Raw genomic sequence first — 19,981 nt, forward strand, 5'->3', positions numbered from 1 at the left:
CATATCCAGGTGCTTAGGATCCAAAATCTCGGCTGACTGGATTTGGTTGGTTTCAAAATGGAAATTTATTTTTGTTGCCTATGTGTTGCTGTACGCTTCTATGGGAGAACTTATCTTGGGCCACATATCTCCGGGACACAGGGCTCTACCCACCCTGGGGACAGTGATGCACAGACATCAATATGATGGATACAAAATGTCCGTTTATTTAACTGCGTCACACGCTTATATAGCTCTTGCGCTTCCTGTTCCTGCCACTCCTATGGGGAGGAGTCTATCTTTCCGTCACAGCCCGTGATCTTCCGGTCGCCGATCCCTGTCTGTTCCCCTACACCTATGCTTTTTTTGCTTCACCCCAGCCTGGTTTGTGTTTCTAGCTGTTCATGCCCTACATCATCTCACCCTGCCGCTCTGTGCCACGCTAGCAATTATAATATAACACTTTGCTGTAATCCTATGTCCTGGACGTGTGCATCAGAACAGCAACAGCACTGAAGAAAACAAGTGCAAGTGCAGAACATAACCCAACTTTAATTATCAGCAGAATCCTGTACAGTAAGGTGAAGCAAGGCAGGACCCTATGTAATAGAGAGGGCAGCACTGTTTCAGCTTTCAGGTTTCTCTGAGAATACTCTTATCACTCCATTAAAGTTCTAAATTACCCTTTAGAAAGTCTGTGGTTTCTGCTGTTGACTTTTTTTGTAATATTATTTTACATATATGTATTTAATTAACTTGTTTCTTTTCAGTCACTCTTACAACTGCAGGATCAGACAGCATCTGTTTTGTGTTCTCCTTCTGATGTACCCGATGGGGGATTTAATAATCAAATCCCCATGGTGATGCGAGGGAATTGCACCTTCTATGAGAAAGTGAGGCTTGCTCAGATAAATGGAGCTCGTGGGCTGCTCATTGTTAGCAGAGAGAGATTGGTAAGGCTCTTTCTATCTTTTTGTATTGCTGAGACTCCTGATTTTAGATATTGTCTTGTTTTCGGTGCTCAATGTTGGTATTTGATGCTCCTCTTTAAAATAAATAATACAGATGTGTGTGTTTATGCATGTATGTACATTGCATAGCTATGTGTGGAAATAATACAGCTGTCGGAAGGATTAATGAAACAAGAGGAGGTAGTCATTTAAGTAAGAAGAGTGCTGCATAGATCCCATGTAACGTTCAAGTCAAGGGCTCAGAGTTATCCTTATGAGATACTGGAATCAAAGAAAGAGGTTGGTTCCTTGATTCATACTACTACCTTCAATGAGATCTAGAGCACAGTGAATCTGGTGCTTTAGATTCAGCTGGAGGATCACCAGTGTATGTTTTGTAAAATTAGTAGTTTTGAATACTGTAGTCAATACCAGAGGCACACATCGGTCATAAAACCATGGCCCTGATGTGCAAAAGATACGGCTTGAAGTTTGGTTGCTGCATTTTGCTGTTAGTCTTTAATGACTTATGTTTTACCGGAAACTGAGTTTTTGCTGTCATTACGTTCCTTTCTAGAATATTTTCCAAATTAACATAAACAGAACTTGCAACTTTAACCTTTTTGAAGTAGTAGAAGTATTTGAAGAAATGAATATATTCTTACCTGGTCTGAACTGTCTTTCAGGTTCCTCCTGGGGGTAACAGGAGTCAATATGAAGAAATTGATATTCCTGTGGCTCTGCTCAGTTATGCTGATATGTTGGATATTGGCAAGGTAGACTTGACACTAAATGCTCTGTTTCATGTTATCTCATTTAAATGAGTCATTGCTCAACAGTATTTGAAGTCCATCTTAGGAGTTTTGAATCTATAGAGAGTTGTACTCATGAAGATTGCATTATTATGTTTTTTTAAAAAAAGCCATTCTCTTGGGTGGTTATTTCTCCTCTTGAGAATAAAATCAAAATTGAGCCTGGTGCTGGCAATAAATATCACTAATAGTAGAGCCAACAGATTGCTCCTAAATATTTATAATAAAGCTTGATTCTGGGGTTGCTTAGTGAAAACTAAATAACACTTTGCAAGTCCTTCATAACTTGTACTTACCTCCCCAGAGTTTCGGCAGCTCAGTGAAGGGGGTGATGTATGCACCAAATGAGCCTGTGCTAGACTATAACATGGTGATTATATTTATCATGGCTGTGGGGACCGTTGCAATTGGAGGCTACTGGGCAGGAAGCAGAGATGTGAAAAAGTGAGTAACTGGAATGTAGTACATCAGTTTTCTGGTATTTTTCACAGAAAAAAAATACATGTTATTCGTTTAAAGATCACCTGGTAGCTCTGTTAATGACCTTTGGTGACTGTCTATATAACCAGAATGGGAAAATGCTGATGTGACATTTGAAGGACCCTGAGTCTTATATCAGCTTTGTCACTGTATGAAATTATTAGAGTATAATTTGTATGTAAGAGTATTTTAGTATTTTGTCTTGTCAAAAAGCCCAACTTTTGAAAAGCTCAGAAGGAAAATTGGATAGTAATAGGCTTCCTGTTTGGGCTTTTGCAAAAATTCACCATAAAAATCTTTTGTAAAAAAAATTCTAACACTTAATTTATATACACACCTAACTTTAGGATTTCTTCTGAAGTCAGTAAATTATTCTGGGGTAATTTTCAGGCTTCTGAGTTGTTAGTGAATGAAAAATAGTACTCTTGATAAACTAATGCAGCAATTACTGTTTTATGCATTATGTTATATCTGATGTTCATACATCCATGTAAAATGTGGAGTTCCAATGACTTGAGGGGAAATCAACACAGGCATTGGTGTCGTGTCATGTTTTCCAACCTCATGTAGTTCTTGCTGAAGATTCAGTGCCCTTTTATATTTTGTCGGAGAAGGAATGGACTAATGATAGCCGTGTTAACTCTTTCAGGCGGTACATGAAGCACAAACGTGATGACGGGGCAGAGAAACATGATGAAACAGTTGATGTGACTCCAATAATGATCTGTGTATTTGTAGTCATGTGCTGCTTGATGTTGGTCCTCCTTTATTTCTTCTATGACCACTTAGGTACTCTTAAAGTTGTATTTGTATTGATACGTCTTCAATATGACAAGGCTGCCATCATTTAAAGATAATTTTTACTGTGAAAATAATTATGAAACAGCTGTCTTCTGCCATGTTTCTTCATCCCAATATGATTTAAAACCCTCTAAGAAAATCCACTGAGTAGATTTCTATACCTACTTTTAGTGCAGTTGCATTAGGTGATCACAGAGCTTCTTTCAAATGTTAAAGCTTATTAAGTAGACACAGGCTTAATGTCCTCTACCTTTTATTTTTGTCAAAGGTATTCTTAAACCTATACTTGTCTATTGATGCTCAATTTGAAGTTGAGTTATGGGATCCAGGATCAATTTTTTAATCTTTATAAAGATAAATTTCTACTGATGATTATCGAAGTGATTGACAAGAGAACATGTGAGCCTAATGCACTGGAACTTCCATCCTCCTATTTCTGAGGAAGTTATGAAAGATGCATCCCATCTGTAATAATTCATTTTGCTACTGAGGGATTTTAAGAGTTCCCTTGTAACCCTCACGTATACTCATAATGAGAAGATAAATACTTCACCATAAATTGCCTTTTAGGCTTATGATTTAATGAGTTACTTAAGAATATTAGCACAGAGGTTTTGATTCGTTGAAGTAGCTATTGCATAAAGTACATCTGAGTAAAATGAGCTAGAATTAGATGCCTAAAGAGCATAAATCTAATGAACAATCATTTGAAGTCTCTGAATTTAACTTTCACTGGTGAAGTGTAAGCCTTATTTCTCATTCAGGCTTTTTGATTCTGTTCTGTATTCAGCTGGGATATGAACAAAAGCACCTCTTACCTTATCCTACTTGGTCTTACTACTTTTCCCTTCTCAGTCTACGTTATCATAGGAATATTCTGCCTGGCTGCCTCAATTGGTCTTTACAGTTGTCTGTCTCCCTTTGTAAGAAGATTCCCCTTGGGAAAGTGTAGGTATGTGGCAACTCCTAAATTTTTAATAGGCAAAATTAATTTTTTATAATGTTGGGTAGGTGTGGGATTTACAAGGTGGTTTCATACCTCAAAATATTTATAAAGGAGGAGGGTAACTGCATAGACAACTGTAGTTTTGGTGTGTTTAATTTTCAGAATCCCAGACAACAACTTGCCTTATTTTCACAAGCGTCCACAGGTCCAGATGTTGCTATTGGTGGTGTTTTGTATCTCTGTCAGCATAGTCTGGGGAGTCTTCAGAAATGAAGATCAGTAAGTGTATATTTTTGTTTCCGTGCTAGAAATTGTAATATGCTTTATAGTATAAGTAACTGACATCTGTAGAAGCCTAAACTTATCCAGAATTTAGGAGTGACAGGAAAGAAACTAGAGACTTGGGCAGAAATTCTTAGTTGTTCCTTATGCGCTTCATCTTTGTCTTGTTGGTTTAAGTTAAAGAAAACTGTCTCTTGTTAAGGTTGAATTTCTCCGAGTCCCAGTCCATATTCTGATCTCTTTGGCTTTTCAGAAGTGGTATGGAAAGTTGGACACAAGTTGTCTAACATTTCTTCAGGTGATGGTCTGCATGTGCATTTGCTCAGAGAGAATAAGAGCTGTGAACCTTGTCAGATGTTTAGTTTCTTTCAGCTGTCTGGTATGAGTAACTAATTCTCTGTGTCTGGTATTGCTGTGGTACCTAATTATAGCATGTTCTTCATATCACTTTTGTTGTTTGTTTTTGGTTTTGTTTTTTTTTTTTTTTTTTTTTACCCTTTATCTCACTCCCAGATGCTCCAATTTCTCCATATATACATGATGTGTTCATCTTCTTGGTCCCTCTATCAGGGATTCTGTGTTGGATCTGAAATGCTGGCTTGTGTTTCTGCTGATGGTACCAAAGATGTCTTGCTTGTGCCTTGAATGCCTGTTACTGCCTTTGGGGGATCCATTTTCTGTGTTAAGGCTGTGGATCATTCACTGGCAGAATTCATAAATGCAGGAAGGACCAACTCTGAAACACCTTATAGAGAAGTGTCAGACTGAGGAGTACAGAAGTACCATGGAACTATTCCAACCTAGGACATTTAAGACTAGGAAATGCATTTTTCTGCCCCAAAGCTGGAGTGGGCCTGAGTGTCACCCTGCACAAAGCTCCATCAGCAATTGCTCAGGAATTGTTCATATCAGTATAATCTCTCATCTGCATCTAGACCTTAGCAATTGTAGGGAAACCTTAAGTGTTCTGTATCTCAAATCCTACTTCTGTTTGATCCTAGAAATTGAGAGTAAACCAAAGAGCCTGGTACTTCTATACCTAACTTGCAGAACACAATCAAAAAACAACCCCAGCTCTAGACTTCCCCCAGCACACAAGGGTGTACACATATACACAGGCCAAAGGACCCCAGCACTTCCCATATTGGTACCCACTGACCTTGTTCAGCCAGTTTTCAGTCCACCTCACTGTCTGCTCATGCAGCCTGTACTTCAGTTTCTCTATGAGGATTTTATGGGAGATTCTCAGTGGAGAGCCTTACTGAAGTCTAGGTAGAAAATAGCATAGAATCATAGGACTGTTAAGGTTGTAAAAGACCCTCAAGATCATCGAGTCCAACCACTAACCTATCACTGCCAAGTCCACCACTAAACCATATCCTCAAGCACCACATCTACCCTTCTTTTTGAACACCTCCAGGGATGGAGACTCCACCACCTCTCTGGGCAGCCTGTTCCAATGCCTGACAACCCTTTCGGTGAAGAAGTTTTTCCTAATATCCAACCTAAACTTCCCCTGGCACAGCTTGAGGCCATTTCCTCTCGTCCTATCGCTTGTTACCAGGGAGAAGAGACTGACCCCCGCCTCGCTACAACCTCCTTTCAGGTAGTTGTAGAGAGTGATAAGGTCTCCCCTCAGCCTCCTCCTCTCCAGACTAAACAATCCCAGCTCCCTCAGCCGCTCCTCATAAGACTCGTTCTCTAGACCCTTCACCAATTTCATTGCCCTTCTTTGGACACGCTCCAGCACCTCGCTGTCCTTCTTGTAGTGAGGGGCCCAAAACTGCACACAGTACTCGAGGTGCGGCCTCACCAGGGCTGAGTACAGGGGCACTATCACCTCCCTGCTCCTGCTGGCCACACTATACCTGATACAAGCCGGGATGCCTTTGGCCTTCTTGGCTGCCTGAGCACGCTGCCGGCTCATGTTCAGGGGGCTGTCAGCCAACACCCCCAGGTCCTTTTCCTCCAGGCAGCTCTCCAGCCACTCCTCCCCAAGCCTGTAGTGTTGCATGGGGTTGTTGTGACCCAAGCACAGGACCCGGCACTTAGCCTTGTTGAATCTCATACCGTTGGCTCCGGCCCAACGATCCAGCCTGTCCAGGTCCCTCTGTAGGGCCTTCCTGCCCTCCAGCAGACCAACACTTCCACCCAGCTTGGTGTCATCTGCAAACATACTGAGGGTACACTCAATCCCCTCATCCAGATCATCAATGAAGATACTGAACAGGACTGGCCCCAACACTGAGCCCTGGGGAACACCACTCGTGACCAGATGCCAATTGAATTTGACTCCATTCACTACTACTCTCTGGGCTCGGCCGTCCAGCCAGTTTTTAACCCAGCGCAGGGTGCACTTGTCCAAGCTGTGAGCAGCCAGCTTCTCCAGGAGAATGCTGTGGGAGACAGTGTCAAAGGCCTTACTAAAGGCCAAGTAGACAACATCCACAGCCTTCCCCATATCCACTAAGTGGGTCACCTTATCATAGAAGGAGACCAGGTTAGTGAGGCAGGACCTCCCTTTCATAAACCCATGCTGGCTGAGCCCGATCCCCTGGGTGTCCTGCATGTGCTGCATAATGGTATTCAAGATGATGTGCTCCATGACCTTTCCTGGCACCGAGGTCAGGCTGACAGGCCTGTAGTTCCCTGGATCCTTCTTCCGACCCTTCTTGTAGAGGGGCGTCACATTTGCTGGTTTCCAGTCATCTGGGACCTCCCTGGTTGACCAGGACTGCTGATAAATGATGGAGAGTGGCTTGGTGAGCTCCTCTGCCAGCTCCCTCAGTATCCTCAGGTGGATCCCATCTGGCCCTATGGACTTGTGAACATCCAGGTGAAGGAGCAGGTCGGTGACTGCCACCTCTTCAACAACTGGGACTTCATTCTGCATACTATCTCCATCTCCCAGCACAGGGGCCTGACAACCCTGAGGATGACCACTGTGACTTAAAGACTGAGGCAAAGAAAGCATTAAGTACCTCAGCCTTCTCCTCATCTTTCCTGGCAAGGTTACCTTCCGCATCCAACAAAGGAGGGAGATTCTCCCTGGCCCTCCTTTTGTCACTGATGTATTTATAAAAACATTTTTTGTTATCTTTAATGGTGGCGGCCAGTTTAAGTTCCAGCTGGGCCTTCGCCTTCCTAATCTTTTCCCTGCATAACATCACAACATCCTTGTAGTCCTCCTGAGTCACCTGCCCCTTCTTCCAAAGGCGGTAAGCTCTCCTTTTTTTCTTGAGTTCCAGCCGAAGCTCCCTATTCAGCCAAGCCGGTCTTCTCCCCTGCCTGCTCGACTGACGGCACATGGGGACGGCCTGCTCCTGCGCCTTTGAGACTTCCTTCTTTAATAACACCCAGCCTTCCTGGACTCCTTTGCCCTTCAGGACTGTCTCCCAAGGGACTCTGTTAACCAGACTCCTTAACAATCCAAAGTCTGCCCTTCTGAAGTTCAGGGTAGTGGTTTTGCTGACCCTCTTCCTTACTCCTCCAAGAATCAAAAACTCTATCATGTCATGGTTGCTGAGCCCAAGACAGCCTCTGACCACCACATCACCCACCAGGCCTTCTCTGTTCGTAAACAGCAGGGCCAGCAGGGCACCTCCCCTGGTTGGCTCACTTACCAGCTGCATCAGGAAGTTATCTCCCACACACTCCAGGAACCTCCGAGACTGCTTTCTCTCTGCTGTGTTGTATTTCCAACAGATATCTGGTAAGTTGAAGTCTCCCACGAGATCTAGGGCTAGAGATTGTGAGACTTCAGCCAACTGCTTTTAGCATACTACATCTGTCTCCTTATCCTGGTTGCATTGTCTATAACAGACTCCCACCAGGATGTCTGCCTTATTGGCCTTCCCCCTCATCCTTACCCATAAGCACTCAACCTTATAATTACCGTCGTTGAGTTCTAGACAGTCAGTATCCCCACTGCTCTTCCCTCATCTACTAAACCAGTCATTTCATCGTAGAAGATTCCCATTTGTGAATCCGTGCTGACAATACTGATTTCAAGCAAGTACTGCTAATAAAGTTTTCTGTCCCAAGCAGGTCCTTAGTGAGGACAAGGCTTGGTCTGGCTTTCCTACTGTTTCCTGCAAAAATGTTACTCTCTTTCTTTAGGTGGGCCTGGGTTCTGCAAGATGCTTTAGGAATCGCTTTCTGTCTTTACATGTTGAAAACAATTCGCCTGCCCACATTTAAGGTATGAAAGTTAAACAGATGTAAAAAGAGGATGTGTGCCTGCATATAGTTGAACAGAAGAGCTGCTTACAATGGAGTACTTTGGCTTGGAAATGCATTTCCATTCATATGTAGCTTGGAAAAGGGTGATGTCATGAGTATGATGTAGACCAGTAAGTGGCATGTGGTTGTTACACATGGTGTTTGGTAACTTAAAGTTCTGTAGACTGTTGAATACTAGTAAATCACACATCGCACACTCACCTGTGGAGGTTTTTTGGGTTTTGGTTTTTTGATGGTTTGTTTTTTTGTTTATTTAGTTTTTGATTTTCAAATTTGACACACAATTGATGCATCATTTTGATGTTTTTTTTTCACATCTTCCAGGACTTATTCTGTATCCTAAGATAAAAATCAGTATTAGTCATTTAGTTGCTCCTTAGGCAGCTCTTCAAACCCTGTTTCAAGTTACCTTCACCTATAAATTTGTTTCCCTGTACAGCTTGCCCAAAGTAATGTCAGTACTGTTTCAAGGTATGCCTAGCATCCTCCAGAGAAAATGCAGACCTTCTTAATATTTCCTAACAAATTGAAATGGCACCATATCCAGATCTTACAAGATAAAGAATTTTAGGGACTAACATATAATTTTGTGTATAAGAATTACTTTCTCTTATATGGTGCATGTGAGACCCAATTCCTCCATCTAAAATATTTAGGAATTAAGAAAAATACATGGGTGACTTGGTTTAGTCCTTGAGTATTAAGTTGCTAATTATTAATTCTTTGCTGTTTACTAATGCATAGTATGTCAAGTATCTTGTCTCTTCTTTCAGGGTTGCACCTTGCTCCTCCTGGTTCTTTTTGTGTATGATGTATTCTTTGTATTTATCACGCCTTTTCTAACAAAGGTAAGTAGAGTACTTCTCTAGTGCCTGCTGCTCACAGAGAAAAGTGTAATGACCTGTTTCTCTGCATGTTCCTAAATGATTCCAGACCTGCTGAGTGAAGTGCCAATTTACATTTTCCCCCTTTTTTTTCCTTAGACTGGGGAGAGTATAATGGTGGAGGTGGCTGCAGGCCCATCTGATTCTGCAACTCATGAAAAGGTACTCTATATAGTCTGAAAATACAGTGCTAACTTCCAGCTATTACAAGTTCAACTTCTCTAAAATTCGAACACCACAAAGCTAAAATGGAGATGCCAGCCTGAAAAGAATTTAATGTGGAAATAAGTACTCCTGAGCTCTCTGGAGATCTACACCAAACACAGGGGGCAAAGCAGACTTAATGGTTCATCACAACAACTTTGGTCTTCCTCTATCTTGCTTTAAAAGGGTTTCACTATAAGGAAGCTGGTTAGCTCAGCTTCACAAAAAAACTTGTGACCACATTTGTAAATATAACTTATTGCTAATGAAGCATATCTGTTTTTACCTAAAGAGATAAAACTTATACCATCAGTCTGTCTCTTCTTCCTCCTCCCGTTTTGATAATTGATTTATGAAAAGCTGAGGCTGTAGGCGAAGGAGAGAAATACAAATTGGGGACAGAAGGAAAGCAAGAGTCAGTATTCAGTGGTTCTGTACTGTTTGACAGCGGCCAGCTGTGTGCACAGAGCTGTACAGCATGATGTGGCTGACTCAGGGAGGAAAGTATGCAAGATGTAGGAGATAGTGAGATACAGCGTTGCAAAACAAAAAAGAAATTAATCTGTAGGAAAACTGGTTTTGTTAATTTAAGGATGTTGGGTCTCTTTTCAGCAATGAATGTAATACTGTCACATGGGAAAATATAGTAAAGAAAACAGCTCTAAGAAAACAAAGTTTCTTTAATGCACTGTATTAAAGAGAATTACATGTTTGTGATGTATCTTGCCATATTGTGCCTCAACACTGCAAATTATGTAATGAATGGGAACATTTGGGGGGAAAAAAGTCTTGAAAGTGATTTGCGCAATCACTTTAAAAAATTATTCAAGTCTTTACTCTTTTTTTGAGACTTTTATTGCAACCAGTAGAATGAAATATAAATGGTTACTTCTTATGCATGTGGCAGCTTACCTGAACTTTTTATGTTCCTGCAGTAAGAGCAGAGTTGATAGGCTATTGCATGTGAGGACGTTGAAATTATACAGCGTTTTGAGATGTCTGTCATGCGGAGTTGTCTTGGTTGTTTGTCTTTAGAAAGTATTTCATCACTCCTATCTTAAATACGTTGTTAGTTGTCAGTATTATTAATAAAAGACTTTCAACATAAGGATCTCTAATATAAAAAAGGATATGTTTGCTATGGCATCAGTATGAAAACAGTTTTTCATAAGGCATATGTGTCTCTTGTTCCAAGCTCCCAATGGTCCTGAAGGTTCCACGACTGAACTCCTCACCATTGGCTCTGTGTGACAGGCCTTTTTCTCTCCTAGGATTTGGAGACATTTTAGTTCCAGGTACTTCTTGTTTAGCATGTTAAAATTTTACTCGTTGCACTGTCATATTAGTTTATTCCTCTTGTACTTCCGCTTCAAGTGGGAGGTTTGATTTGACTTCTAGAAACCCGATAAATTTATAAGTATATCTTCTATGTTCTCCTTTCCTAAACTATTCACTTTTTGCATAAGAAATTAAATGCACATTAATCTTATGGTTCAGTTTCACATGCAGTGATGTCAAGAAATGTAAAGAAATCTCAAGAGGTGATTTAGCAACTATTTTATAGTATAAAATGTCTTTAATAGTGTGGTGATAGAGGAAATTATTTGTCCATTTGCACATGATCTGAGTGCATACATACCTGACCACTCAAAACTTCATGATTGTCTTAGTCACACACCATCCAGTGCTTTTACCACACACCTCTCAAATTTTACTTTAGATAGTGTGTAGAAGTTCACTGCAGGCAAAAACAAGTATGTATCTTCTGGCTTTCAGGTTTCTTCTGAGAAATCATTTTTTAATTTTCTTATATTTTGGGAAATATGAATTGTCATCCCCATCTGTGTCCCCTCCCTCCAACCTATAATAGGTACTAACCATAAATTTCTACTGTCTTTACCAGGAGCTGGAAGGGGTGAACTTACCCTTATTCTTGCTGTGAACACCATATTTTTAGAACTGTTTATTAGGGATGGGATGATGTTTTGTATCCAGGATCTGTGTATTTATAGATGTTAATTCTATTAGAGTGCTTCTGTTGGTTCGGGCTTGTGTTATAACTGTTTGTAAGCTGAGCAGCCTCCTAAATGATGGGGTCATAGTACTTAAACACCAGGGTGCCCAAGTAAGTGTGTGTGTGTGTGGGGGGCGATCTTAAAAATTCCCAGATAATTTGATGGTTTTGCATATTTCAATGCATGAATGTCTTGAAAGCATGTTGTAATTTTTCTTTCCTTCCCTAGGCTTACTGGTAGCCTATTGCCATAGATTTGATATTCAGGTGCAGTCATCCAGAGTCTATTTTGTAGCCTGCACAATAGGTATGTATCTGTTGCGGTTTAGCCGGCAACTCAGCCCCACACAGCTGCTCGTTCACTCCCCCACCAGTGGGACAGGGGAGAGAATCAGAAGGGTAACACTTGTGGGTTGAGATAAGAACAGTTTAATAATTAAAATAAAACAACAACAAAAAGGCAATGGAAAGGAGAACAATGAGAGGCACAAAAACTGGGGCGGGGAGGGGGGGGAAGGGGAAAGAACTACCAAAACAAACAGCACATGACACAGCCACCCACTGACCTGACACCACCAGTCCCCAAGCCACAACTGCCCCCGTTAATGCACTGGTCATGGTGTCACATGGTATGGAATGAACATCCCATGGGCCAGTCAGGGTCAGCTGCCCCCACCATGGCCCCGCCCCTCCCAGCCTCCTGCCCACATGGCAGAGCATGGGAAGCTGGAAAGGTCCCTGACACCCACAGGCACTAGAGTGAGGAGAATCAACTCCTCCTCAGCCAAAACCAGCACATTCTCCACCCCTTATTCCATACCATCTACACCATGCCCAGGTCCCATACAATCCAATACAACCTTACCAACCACCACCCCTCCCCTTCCCATCCTTTAACATAATACACAAACATCATTCCCTTAGTTCATGGACCTTCCCTGTAAAATGTCCATTAAAATGTCCATTGAGTTCACCCAGTCCATGACTCTGGGCTCCATCTGTCGTATCAGTCTTTCAGAGTGGGAGAGATGGTGTGTGTGGAATTGGGTTGCTGCATACCGAGTCAGTCATCGTTCCATCACTGCTGCACTTTCTTTGTTTCACAGTTCATCTTCCATGGATTGGGAGGCTTGTACTATGATATCATTGATACAACACAGAGGTGACACACAGTATTATATAGCAGTTCGCATTGTGCCATTCAGTTCATTGGCTGTTTTTGCCCAAAATCAAGTCCCCTTGAGGCACACATCGGATTTCTCCATCCTCCCGCATCACCCACCAAGTGCACCCAGGTCCTCGAGCAAAAGCAATCCCATGAATGGGTTTGCCTTTGCCCGAGGCAGGAAGAACACAGACTGTTTTGCCCAGCATAGTTTTTATGTGCACTACAGGGACTCTATCCCCTTCCACAGTATGTAGGATTTCTGATTGGGCAGGGCCAGCTCGATCGGCAGATCCCCTCATGTTGACTAACCACGTGGCTTTTGCTAAATGTGTATCCCAGGGCTTGAATGTTCCACGCCCCCCATTGCTCTCAGTGTAGTTTTTAACAGTCCATTGTACCGTTCAATTTTCCAGAGGTTGGTGCATGATAGGGGATGTGATACACCCGCTCAATACCATGCTCTTTGGCGCAGGTGTCTATGATGTTATTTTGGAAATGAGTCCCCTTGTCTGACTCAATTCTCTCTGGGGTGCCATGTCGCCACAGGACTTGTTTTTTGAGACCCAGGATAGTGTTCCAGGCAGTGGCATGGGGCACGGGATACGTTTCCAGCCAGCCAGTCGTTGTTTCTACCATTGTAAGCACATGGCGCTTGCCTTGGCGGGTTTGTGGGAGTGTGATAGAGTCAATTTGCCAGGCCTCCCCATATTTATATTTCAGCCATCGTCCCCCATACCACAGAGGCTTTACCCGCTTCACTTGCTTGATTGCAGCGCATGTGTCACATTCGTGGATAGCCTGTGCAATAACATCCATGGTCAAGTCCACCCCTCGATCACTGGCCCACCTGTATGTTGCATCTCTCCCTTGATGACCTGAGGTGTCATGGGCCCACCGAGCTAGAAATAGTTCACCCTTATGTTGCCAGTCCAGATCCACCTCAGCCACTTCAGTCTTGGCAGCCTGATCTACCTGCTGGTTGTTCCGGTGTTTTTCAGTGGCCCGACTCTTGGGGATGTGAGCATCCACATGCCGTACCTTTACAACCAGTTTCTCTACCCGGGCAGCAATATCTTGCCACAATGTGGCAGCCCAGATGGGTTTGCCTCTGTGCTGCCAGTTGCTTTGCTTCCACGGCTGTAACCAGCCCCACAGGGCATTTGCCACCATCCAGGAGTCAATATAAAGACAGAGCACTGGCCACTTTTCCCATTCAGCAAAGTCTAAGGCCAGTTGGATGGCCTTTACCTCTGCAAACTGGCTCGATTCACCTTCTGCTTCAGCAGTTTCTGCTACTTGTCGTGTAGGACTCCATACAGCAGCCTTCCATCTCCGGTGCTTTCCCACAAGGCGACAGGAACCATCAGTGAACAGGGCATACTGCTTCTCATTTTCTGGCTGTTTGTTATACAGTGGGGCTTCTTCAGCACGTGTCACCTCCTCCTCTGGTGATAATCCAAAGTCTTTGCCTTCTGGCCAGTCCATAATCACTTCCAAGATTCCTGGGCGACTGGGGTTTCCTACTCGAGCCCCCTGAGTGATCACTGCAACCCATTTACTCCATGTAGCATCAGTTGAATGGTGTGTAGAGGGGACGTTTCCTTTGAACATCCAGCCCACCCTCGGCAGTCGGGGTGCCAGGAGCAACTGTGCCTCAGTACCATCCACTTCTGAAGCGGCTCGAACCCCTTCATATGCTGCCAATATCTCTTCTTCAGTTGGAGTATAGCGGGCTTCGGACCCTCTGTATCCCCGACTCCAAAACCCTAGGGGTCGACCCCGGGTCTCCCCATGTGCTTTCTGCCAGAGGCTCCAGGTAGGGCCATTCTCCCCGGCTGCAGTGTAGAGCACATTTTTTACATCTTGTCCTGCCCGCACTGGCCCAAGGCCTACTGCATGAACTATTTCTCGTTTAATCTGTTCAAAGGCTTGTCGTTGCTCAGGGCCCCATTTGAAATCATTCTTCTTCCGGGTCACTTGATAGAGAGGGCTTACGATCAGACTGTAATTGGGAATATGCATTCTCCAGAAACCCACAATGCCCAAGAAAGCTTGTGTTTCCTTTTTGCTAGTTGGTGGAGACATGGCTGCTATTGTGTTGATCACATCAATTGGAATCTGACGACGACCATCTTGCCATTTGATTCCTAAGAACTGGATTTCTCGTGCAGGTCCCTTCACCTTACTTTGTTTTATGGCAAAACCAGCTTTCAGAAGGATTTGGACTATTTTCTCTCCTTTCTCAAAAACAACTTCTGCCGTGTTGCCCCACACAATGATGTCATCAGCGTATTGTAGGTGTTCAGGAGCTTCTCCCTGTTCCAGTACAGTCTGAATCAGTCCATGGCAAATGGTAGGACTGTGTTTCCACCCCTGGGGCAGTCGATTCCAGGTGTACTGGACGCCCCTCCATGTGAAAGCAAACTGTGGCCTGCACTCTGCTGCCAGAGGGATTGAGAAGAATGTATTAGCGATATCAATTGTGGCATACCACTTGGCTGCCTTTGACTCCAGTTCGTATTGAAGTTCTAGCATGTCTGGCACAGCAGCCCTCAGTGGCAGCGTGACATCATTCCGGCCACGATAGTCTACTGTTAGCCTCCACTCTCCATTAGACTTCTGCACTGGCCATATGGGACTGTTAAAGGGTGAGTGGGTCTTACTGATGACTCCTTGGTTCCTCGGTTGGTGAATGAGTTTATGGATGGGGATCAGAGAGTCTCTGTTGGTGCGATATTGCCGCCGGTGCACTGTTGTGGTGGCGATCGGCACATGTTGCACAGTCCAGTAAGCCCGGTTATCCCTTTCCTCCACCTGGCTGGAGGCAGGGCCCCTCTAGTCTTGATCATGGCAGTCACAACTCACTTCCTGTAAATGTGAATGCACGGAGCCTCTGGGCCGGTCACAATGGGGTGCTTCTGCCACTCATTGCCAATTAGGCTCACTTCGGCCTCCAATACAGTTAGCTCTTGGGATCCCCCTGTCACTCCAGCAATGCTGATGGGTTCTGCCCCTATATAGTTTGATGGCATTAAGGTGCACTGTGCGCCGGTGTCCACTAAAGCTTTATACTCCTGTGGGTCGGATGTGCCAGGCCATCGGATCCACACGGTCCAGTAAGCCCGGTTATCCCTTTCCTCCACCCGGCTGGAGGCGGGGCCCCTCTAGTCTTGATCATGGCAGTCACAACTCACTTCCTGTAAATGTGAATCAGGAGTCCCTCTATTAAGCTCAGAAATAAAATCAGTTCTTCTACTCCTCTGTCTGGGGAATTGCTCACTGGAAACTGGAGCAGCAGCTTTCCTGGAAGAGCCTCCCTGAGTGATTGTTCTTCCTTGCAGTTCACGCACTCGTGCCTGTAGGGTCGAGGTAGGCTTGCCATCCCACCTCCTCATGTCCTCTCCGTGGTCACGCAGGTAGAACCATAGGGTGGCCCGTGGTGTGTATCCCCACCTTTGAGCCAAAGGACGCTTATTCCTAACAGCTGAGACACTACTCTGTCGAGGTGGGGAGCAGGACAGATCTTCTTTGAGTTGCTGGAACTACCAGGACAGTTTCTCAACAGCAGAGACGAGCGAGGAAGAGATATTTGTTTCGTAATCCCGGAGTTTATCAATCACCTCTGCCACCATTGGTGCCTTGTCATCTTTCCAGGACATTACTGCCAATAAGTTTGCATATGAGGATGGTGCGCTCCGTACAAACTTGGGTCGTGTGCACTCGGCTTCATCTGGATCTTTGGATGACTGTTGATCGTCCAGGTCACCATAAATCACCTCAAGCACAGCTAATTCCCTTAGATACTGGATACCTTTCTCCATGGTTGTTCATTTTCCTGGGCAATATGTAACATCTTCTTTAAAGGGATACCTTTCCTTCACTCCAGACAAGAGTCGCCTCCAGAGGCTGAGGGCTTGTGTTTTTTTCCTAAGTGCTTTGTCAACGCCCCCTTCCCCAGAAAGGGATCCCAGTTGTTTGGCTTCTTTTCCCTCTAATTCCAGGCTACTGGCCCCATTATCCCAGCATTGGAGCAGCCAGGTGACAATGTGCTCACCTGAACGACGGCTGAAATCTTTTCGCATATCTCGCAACTCACTCAAGGACAGGGATCGGTTGGTCCTTCTTTCATTTATGAGTTCTTCCTCCTCTCCCTGTGACTACCCTGCTTTTTCATCATCCCGTTCTAAACGAGTTGACGTCTGCTTCCAATATTTCATCTTGTGTATGGGGGCGACTGATACTGGCACGGGTTTATTTTCTGAGCTAGCTCCAGTACTTGTTGTGGGGGTTTGAGTGGCCGCAGTGCCTGTCACTTTGCCTTTTAATCCAGAGACCTTCTGTTCCTCTTGGGAGCACTGAATACTGTTGAGCAGGGCTCGGTATGCATGGGCCAGGCCCCAGCATGTTGCAGTTATCTGTGTCTCTCTGGAGTTCCCAGCGTAACAACATACTTTCTCCAAATATTCTACTAGTTTTTCAGGATTCTGCACTTGTTCGGGGGTGAAACTCCAAAACACTGGGGGTGCCCACTGCCCTAGGTATTTGCCCATGCTATCCCACGTGCCCTGCCACTCGTAACTATCAAGCCTTGGGGCAGTTTTCTGGGTGATATTCTTGAGTTGCTTAGTCAAAACCAAAACAACATGCCCAAAACCTAACAATAAGTGCACCGTAACCACCCAAGGATGTTCGAGATACAAAAAGGTTGTCGTAATAGAGTCAGAGACATCATAGAACAAAGTTGCAAAGGTACTATTCTGTATTTCCTCCATATAAAATCTCTCAGAGGAGGAGGTATAATTGCTAATTGCCTCAACAAGGTGGTATCCGAAGTACAGTAACGGTTTCAGCAAAAACCCCAAATACCAGATAAAGCTGAAAACGAGTGTTTGCATAACAAATCTCTTAGACTCAACAAATCAACACCAATCTTTAACACCAACTGCAAAAAGGACAACATGGTGCTGTGACCAGCAGCTGTTGTTATCTCCAACCCTTGAGCCCCACATTGGGCACTAAAAAGACTGTCGTAGTTTAGCCGGCAGCTCAGACCCGCACAGCCGCTCGCTCACTCCCGCACTGGTGGGACAGGGGAGAGAATCAGAAGGGTAACGTTTGTGGGTTGAGATAAGAACAGTTTAACAATTAAAATAAAACAACAGAAATGCAATGTAAAGGAAAACAATGAGAGGCACGAAACCTGGGTCAGGGTCAGAGGGGAAGGGAAGGGAATCAACCACCAAAACAAACCACAGATGACACAGCCACTCACTAGCCCCCAAGCTGCAACTGCCCCCCTTAATATACTGGTCATGGCGTCACATGGTATGGAATGAACATCCCATTGGCCAGTCGGGGTCAGCTGCCCTGGCTGTGGCCCTGCCCCTCCCAGCACCCTGCCCATGTGGCGGAGGGCCGGGAAGTTGGAATGAACCCTTACCACCACAGGCACTACAGTGAAGAGAATTAACCCCTTCTCAGCCAAAACCAGCACAGTATCATAGTGACACTTTAACACAATACCTACAGTAGTTGTTCCCTTTAAAGGCACACCATCGATCTCATATTATATAGTTTGGGGTTTTTATTCTACTTTTTATTGTTAAACAGAAATATTTTAGCAAAGTACTTTGGACACTAGACCTTCCATCACCAAGTTATCTGATGTCTTTTTCCTGAGCTGTTTTATCTGCCGTATATAAGGGGGCTTCTTGTTACCATGCTTTGTCTCACTATAGCCCTTACATCTATTCTATCTTTATACATGCTTAGCTACTTATTCTGCTATCTTGATTCATGAATCTTTGAGTTTATCGCATATGAGAATTCAGATTCATGGGTATCTTCCTTTACCTTTGTTCTCCGTCTTTTGTGGTCTAAAAATCCGTGACCTGTGATGCAACAAATTACATTATGGTGGCTGTAACACCTCAAAATTAGTTTTCTTTAGTTTGTAGAATGCACAGAGTTACATGCTGTGGACTTAAAGACGACTGATGAATAGGATCTTACAGATTTCTGTTGGCTTTATTACAAAGTATTTATGCTAGCAAGGACTCAGGATGCTTACAGTTAATGTCATGAAAAAATTTCATTAAAAACTACTTTAGAAATCCTTTTGAAAAAATAGCTAGGTTCTTGGACACTTAAAGCATGGTTAGAGAGATGCTTTTATTTCAATGTACCAAATCTTAAATAATTTCCTCTCATATTATATGTAAATGAAACTGTTGTCTTACCTGGTACATTCAAAGCACGTTTGCAGAAATTGGTAAGAAAATGTATCAATGAAGAGTCAGCAGCATAGCATTGCAGCAATGAAAACTAACCACATCAGGTCTGTGTTAGCAAGATTGAGCCAGCAGTATGAGAGAAGTGTTTATTTCCCTCAATTTGGCAGTTAAGACTGAGTCTGGAATACTGTATCTAGCTTGGGGATCCCTGGTACAAGAGAGACATTGACAGACTGGAATAAATCCAGTGAGGCCATCTAGATGGCTGGAGGCAAAGAGGAGCTTCTGTTGCTGTCCACAGCTACCTAATGTGAGGATGCAGAGAAGACAGAGACAGACTTTCCTTACAGGTGGGCAGGGATAAGATCTGAAGCAGTGGCCTTAAGTCACAAGAAGAAATATTTCAGCTAGATATAAGGAAGTCTCACTAATAACATAATGTGTCCTTAAAATAAAAAACAAACAAGAAAGTTTGAAGAACTGTAAAAATTTATTGAGTATTCTAATTATAGAATTATTTAGGTTGGAAAAGACCCTTATGATCGAGTCCAGCTGTAAACCTAACGCTGCCAAGTCCACCACTAAAACATATCCCTAAGCACCACATCTTTTAAATACTTCCAGGGATGGTGACTCACGCACTTCCCTGGGCAGCCTGTTCAAGTGCTTGACAACCCTTTATGGTGAAGACGTTTTTCCCTAATATCCAATCTAAACCTCCCCTGACACAGCTTGAGGCTGGTCCCTCTCATCCTGTCACTGGTGACTTGGGAGAAGAGACCAACCCCCCCCACTACAGCCCCTTTCAGGCAGTTGCAGAGAGCGATAAGGTCTCCCCTCAGCCTCCTCTTCTCCAGGCTAACCTCCCCAGCTCCCTCAGCCACTCCCCATCACACTTGTTCTCCAGACCCTTCCCCAGCTCCGTTGTCCTTCTCTAGACATGCTCCAGCACCTCATTATCTTTCTTCATCTGGTTCCTGAATAAA

The 19,981-nt window shown here is 43.9% G+C and overlaps 1 protein-coding gene across 4 annotated transcripts in view; it reads left to right on the forward strand.

Moving 5' to 3' along the window:
• LOC135310082 (signal peptide peptidase-like 2B) overlaps window positions 1-19,981 on the forward strand; it is a 41,297-nt gene that overhangs the window by 10,358 nt on the left and 10,958 nt on the right. For all 4 annotated transcript variants that reach the window (XM_064469261.1, XM_064469262.1, XM_064469264.1 and 1 more), the window contains 11 exons: window positions 750-932; window positions 1,616-1,705; window positions 2,046-2,185; window positions 2,871-3,010; window positions 3,878-3,974; window positions 4,131-4,247; window positions 8,370-8,451; window positions 9,266-9,340; window positions 9,476-9,538; window positions 10,776-10,875; window positions 11,824-11,901. In XM_064469261.1, coding sequence (XP_064325331.1) covers window positions 750-932; window positions 1,616-1,705; window positions 2,046-2,185; window positions 2,871-3,010; window positions 3,878-3,974; window positions 4,131-4,247; window positions 8,370-8,451; window positions 9,266-9,340; window positions 9,476-9,538; window positions 10,776-10,875; window positions 11,824-11,901 — 1,165 coding nt within the window. The remainder of the gene's footprint in view (window positions 1-749; window positions 933-1,615; window positions 1,706-2,045; window positions 2,186-2,870; window positions 3,011-3,877; window positions 3,975-4,130; window positions 4,248-8,369; window positions 8,452-9,265; window positions 9,341-9,475; window positions 9,539-10,775; window positions 10,876-11,823; window positions 11,902-19,981) is intronic.

The sequence above is a fragment of the Phalacrocorax carbo genome, chromosome 19 (genome assembly GCF_963921805.1).
Source record: "Phalacrocorax carbo chromosome 19, bPhaCar2.1, whole genome shotgun sequence".
Taxonomy (NCBI): Eukaryota; Metazoa; Chordata; class Aves; order Suliformes; family Phalacrocoracidae; genus Phalacrocorax; species Phalacrocorax carbo.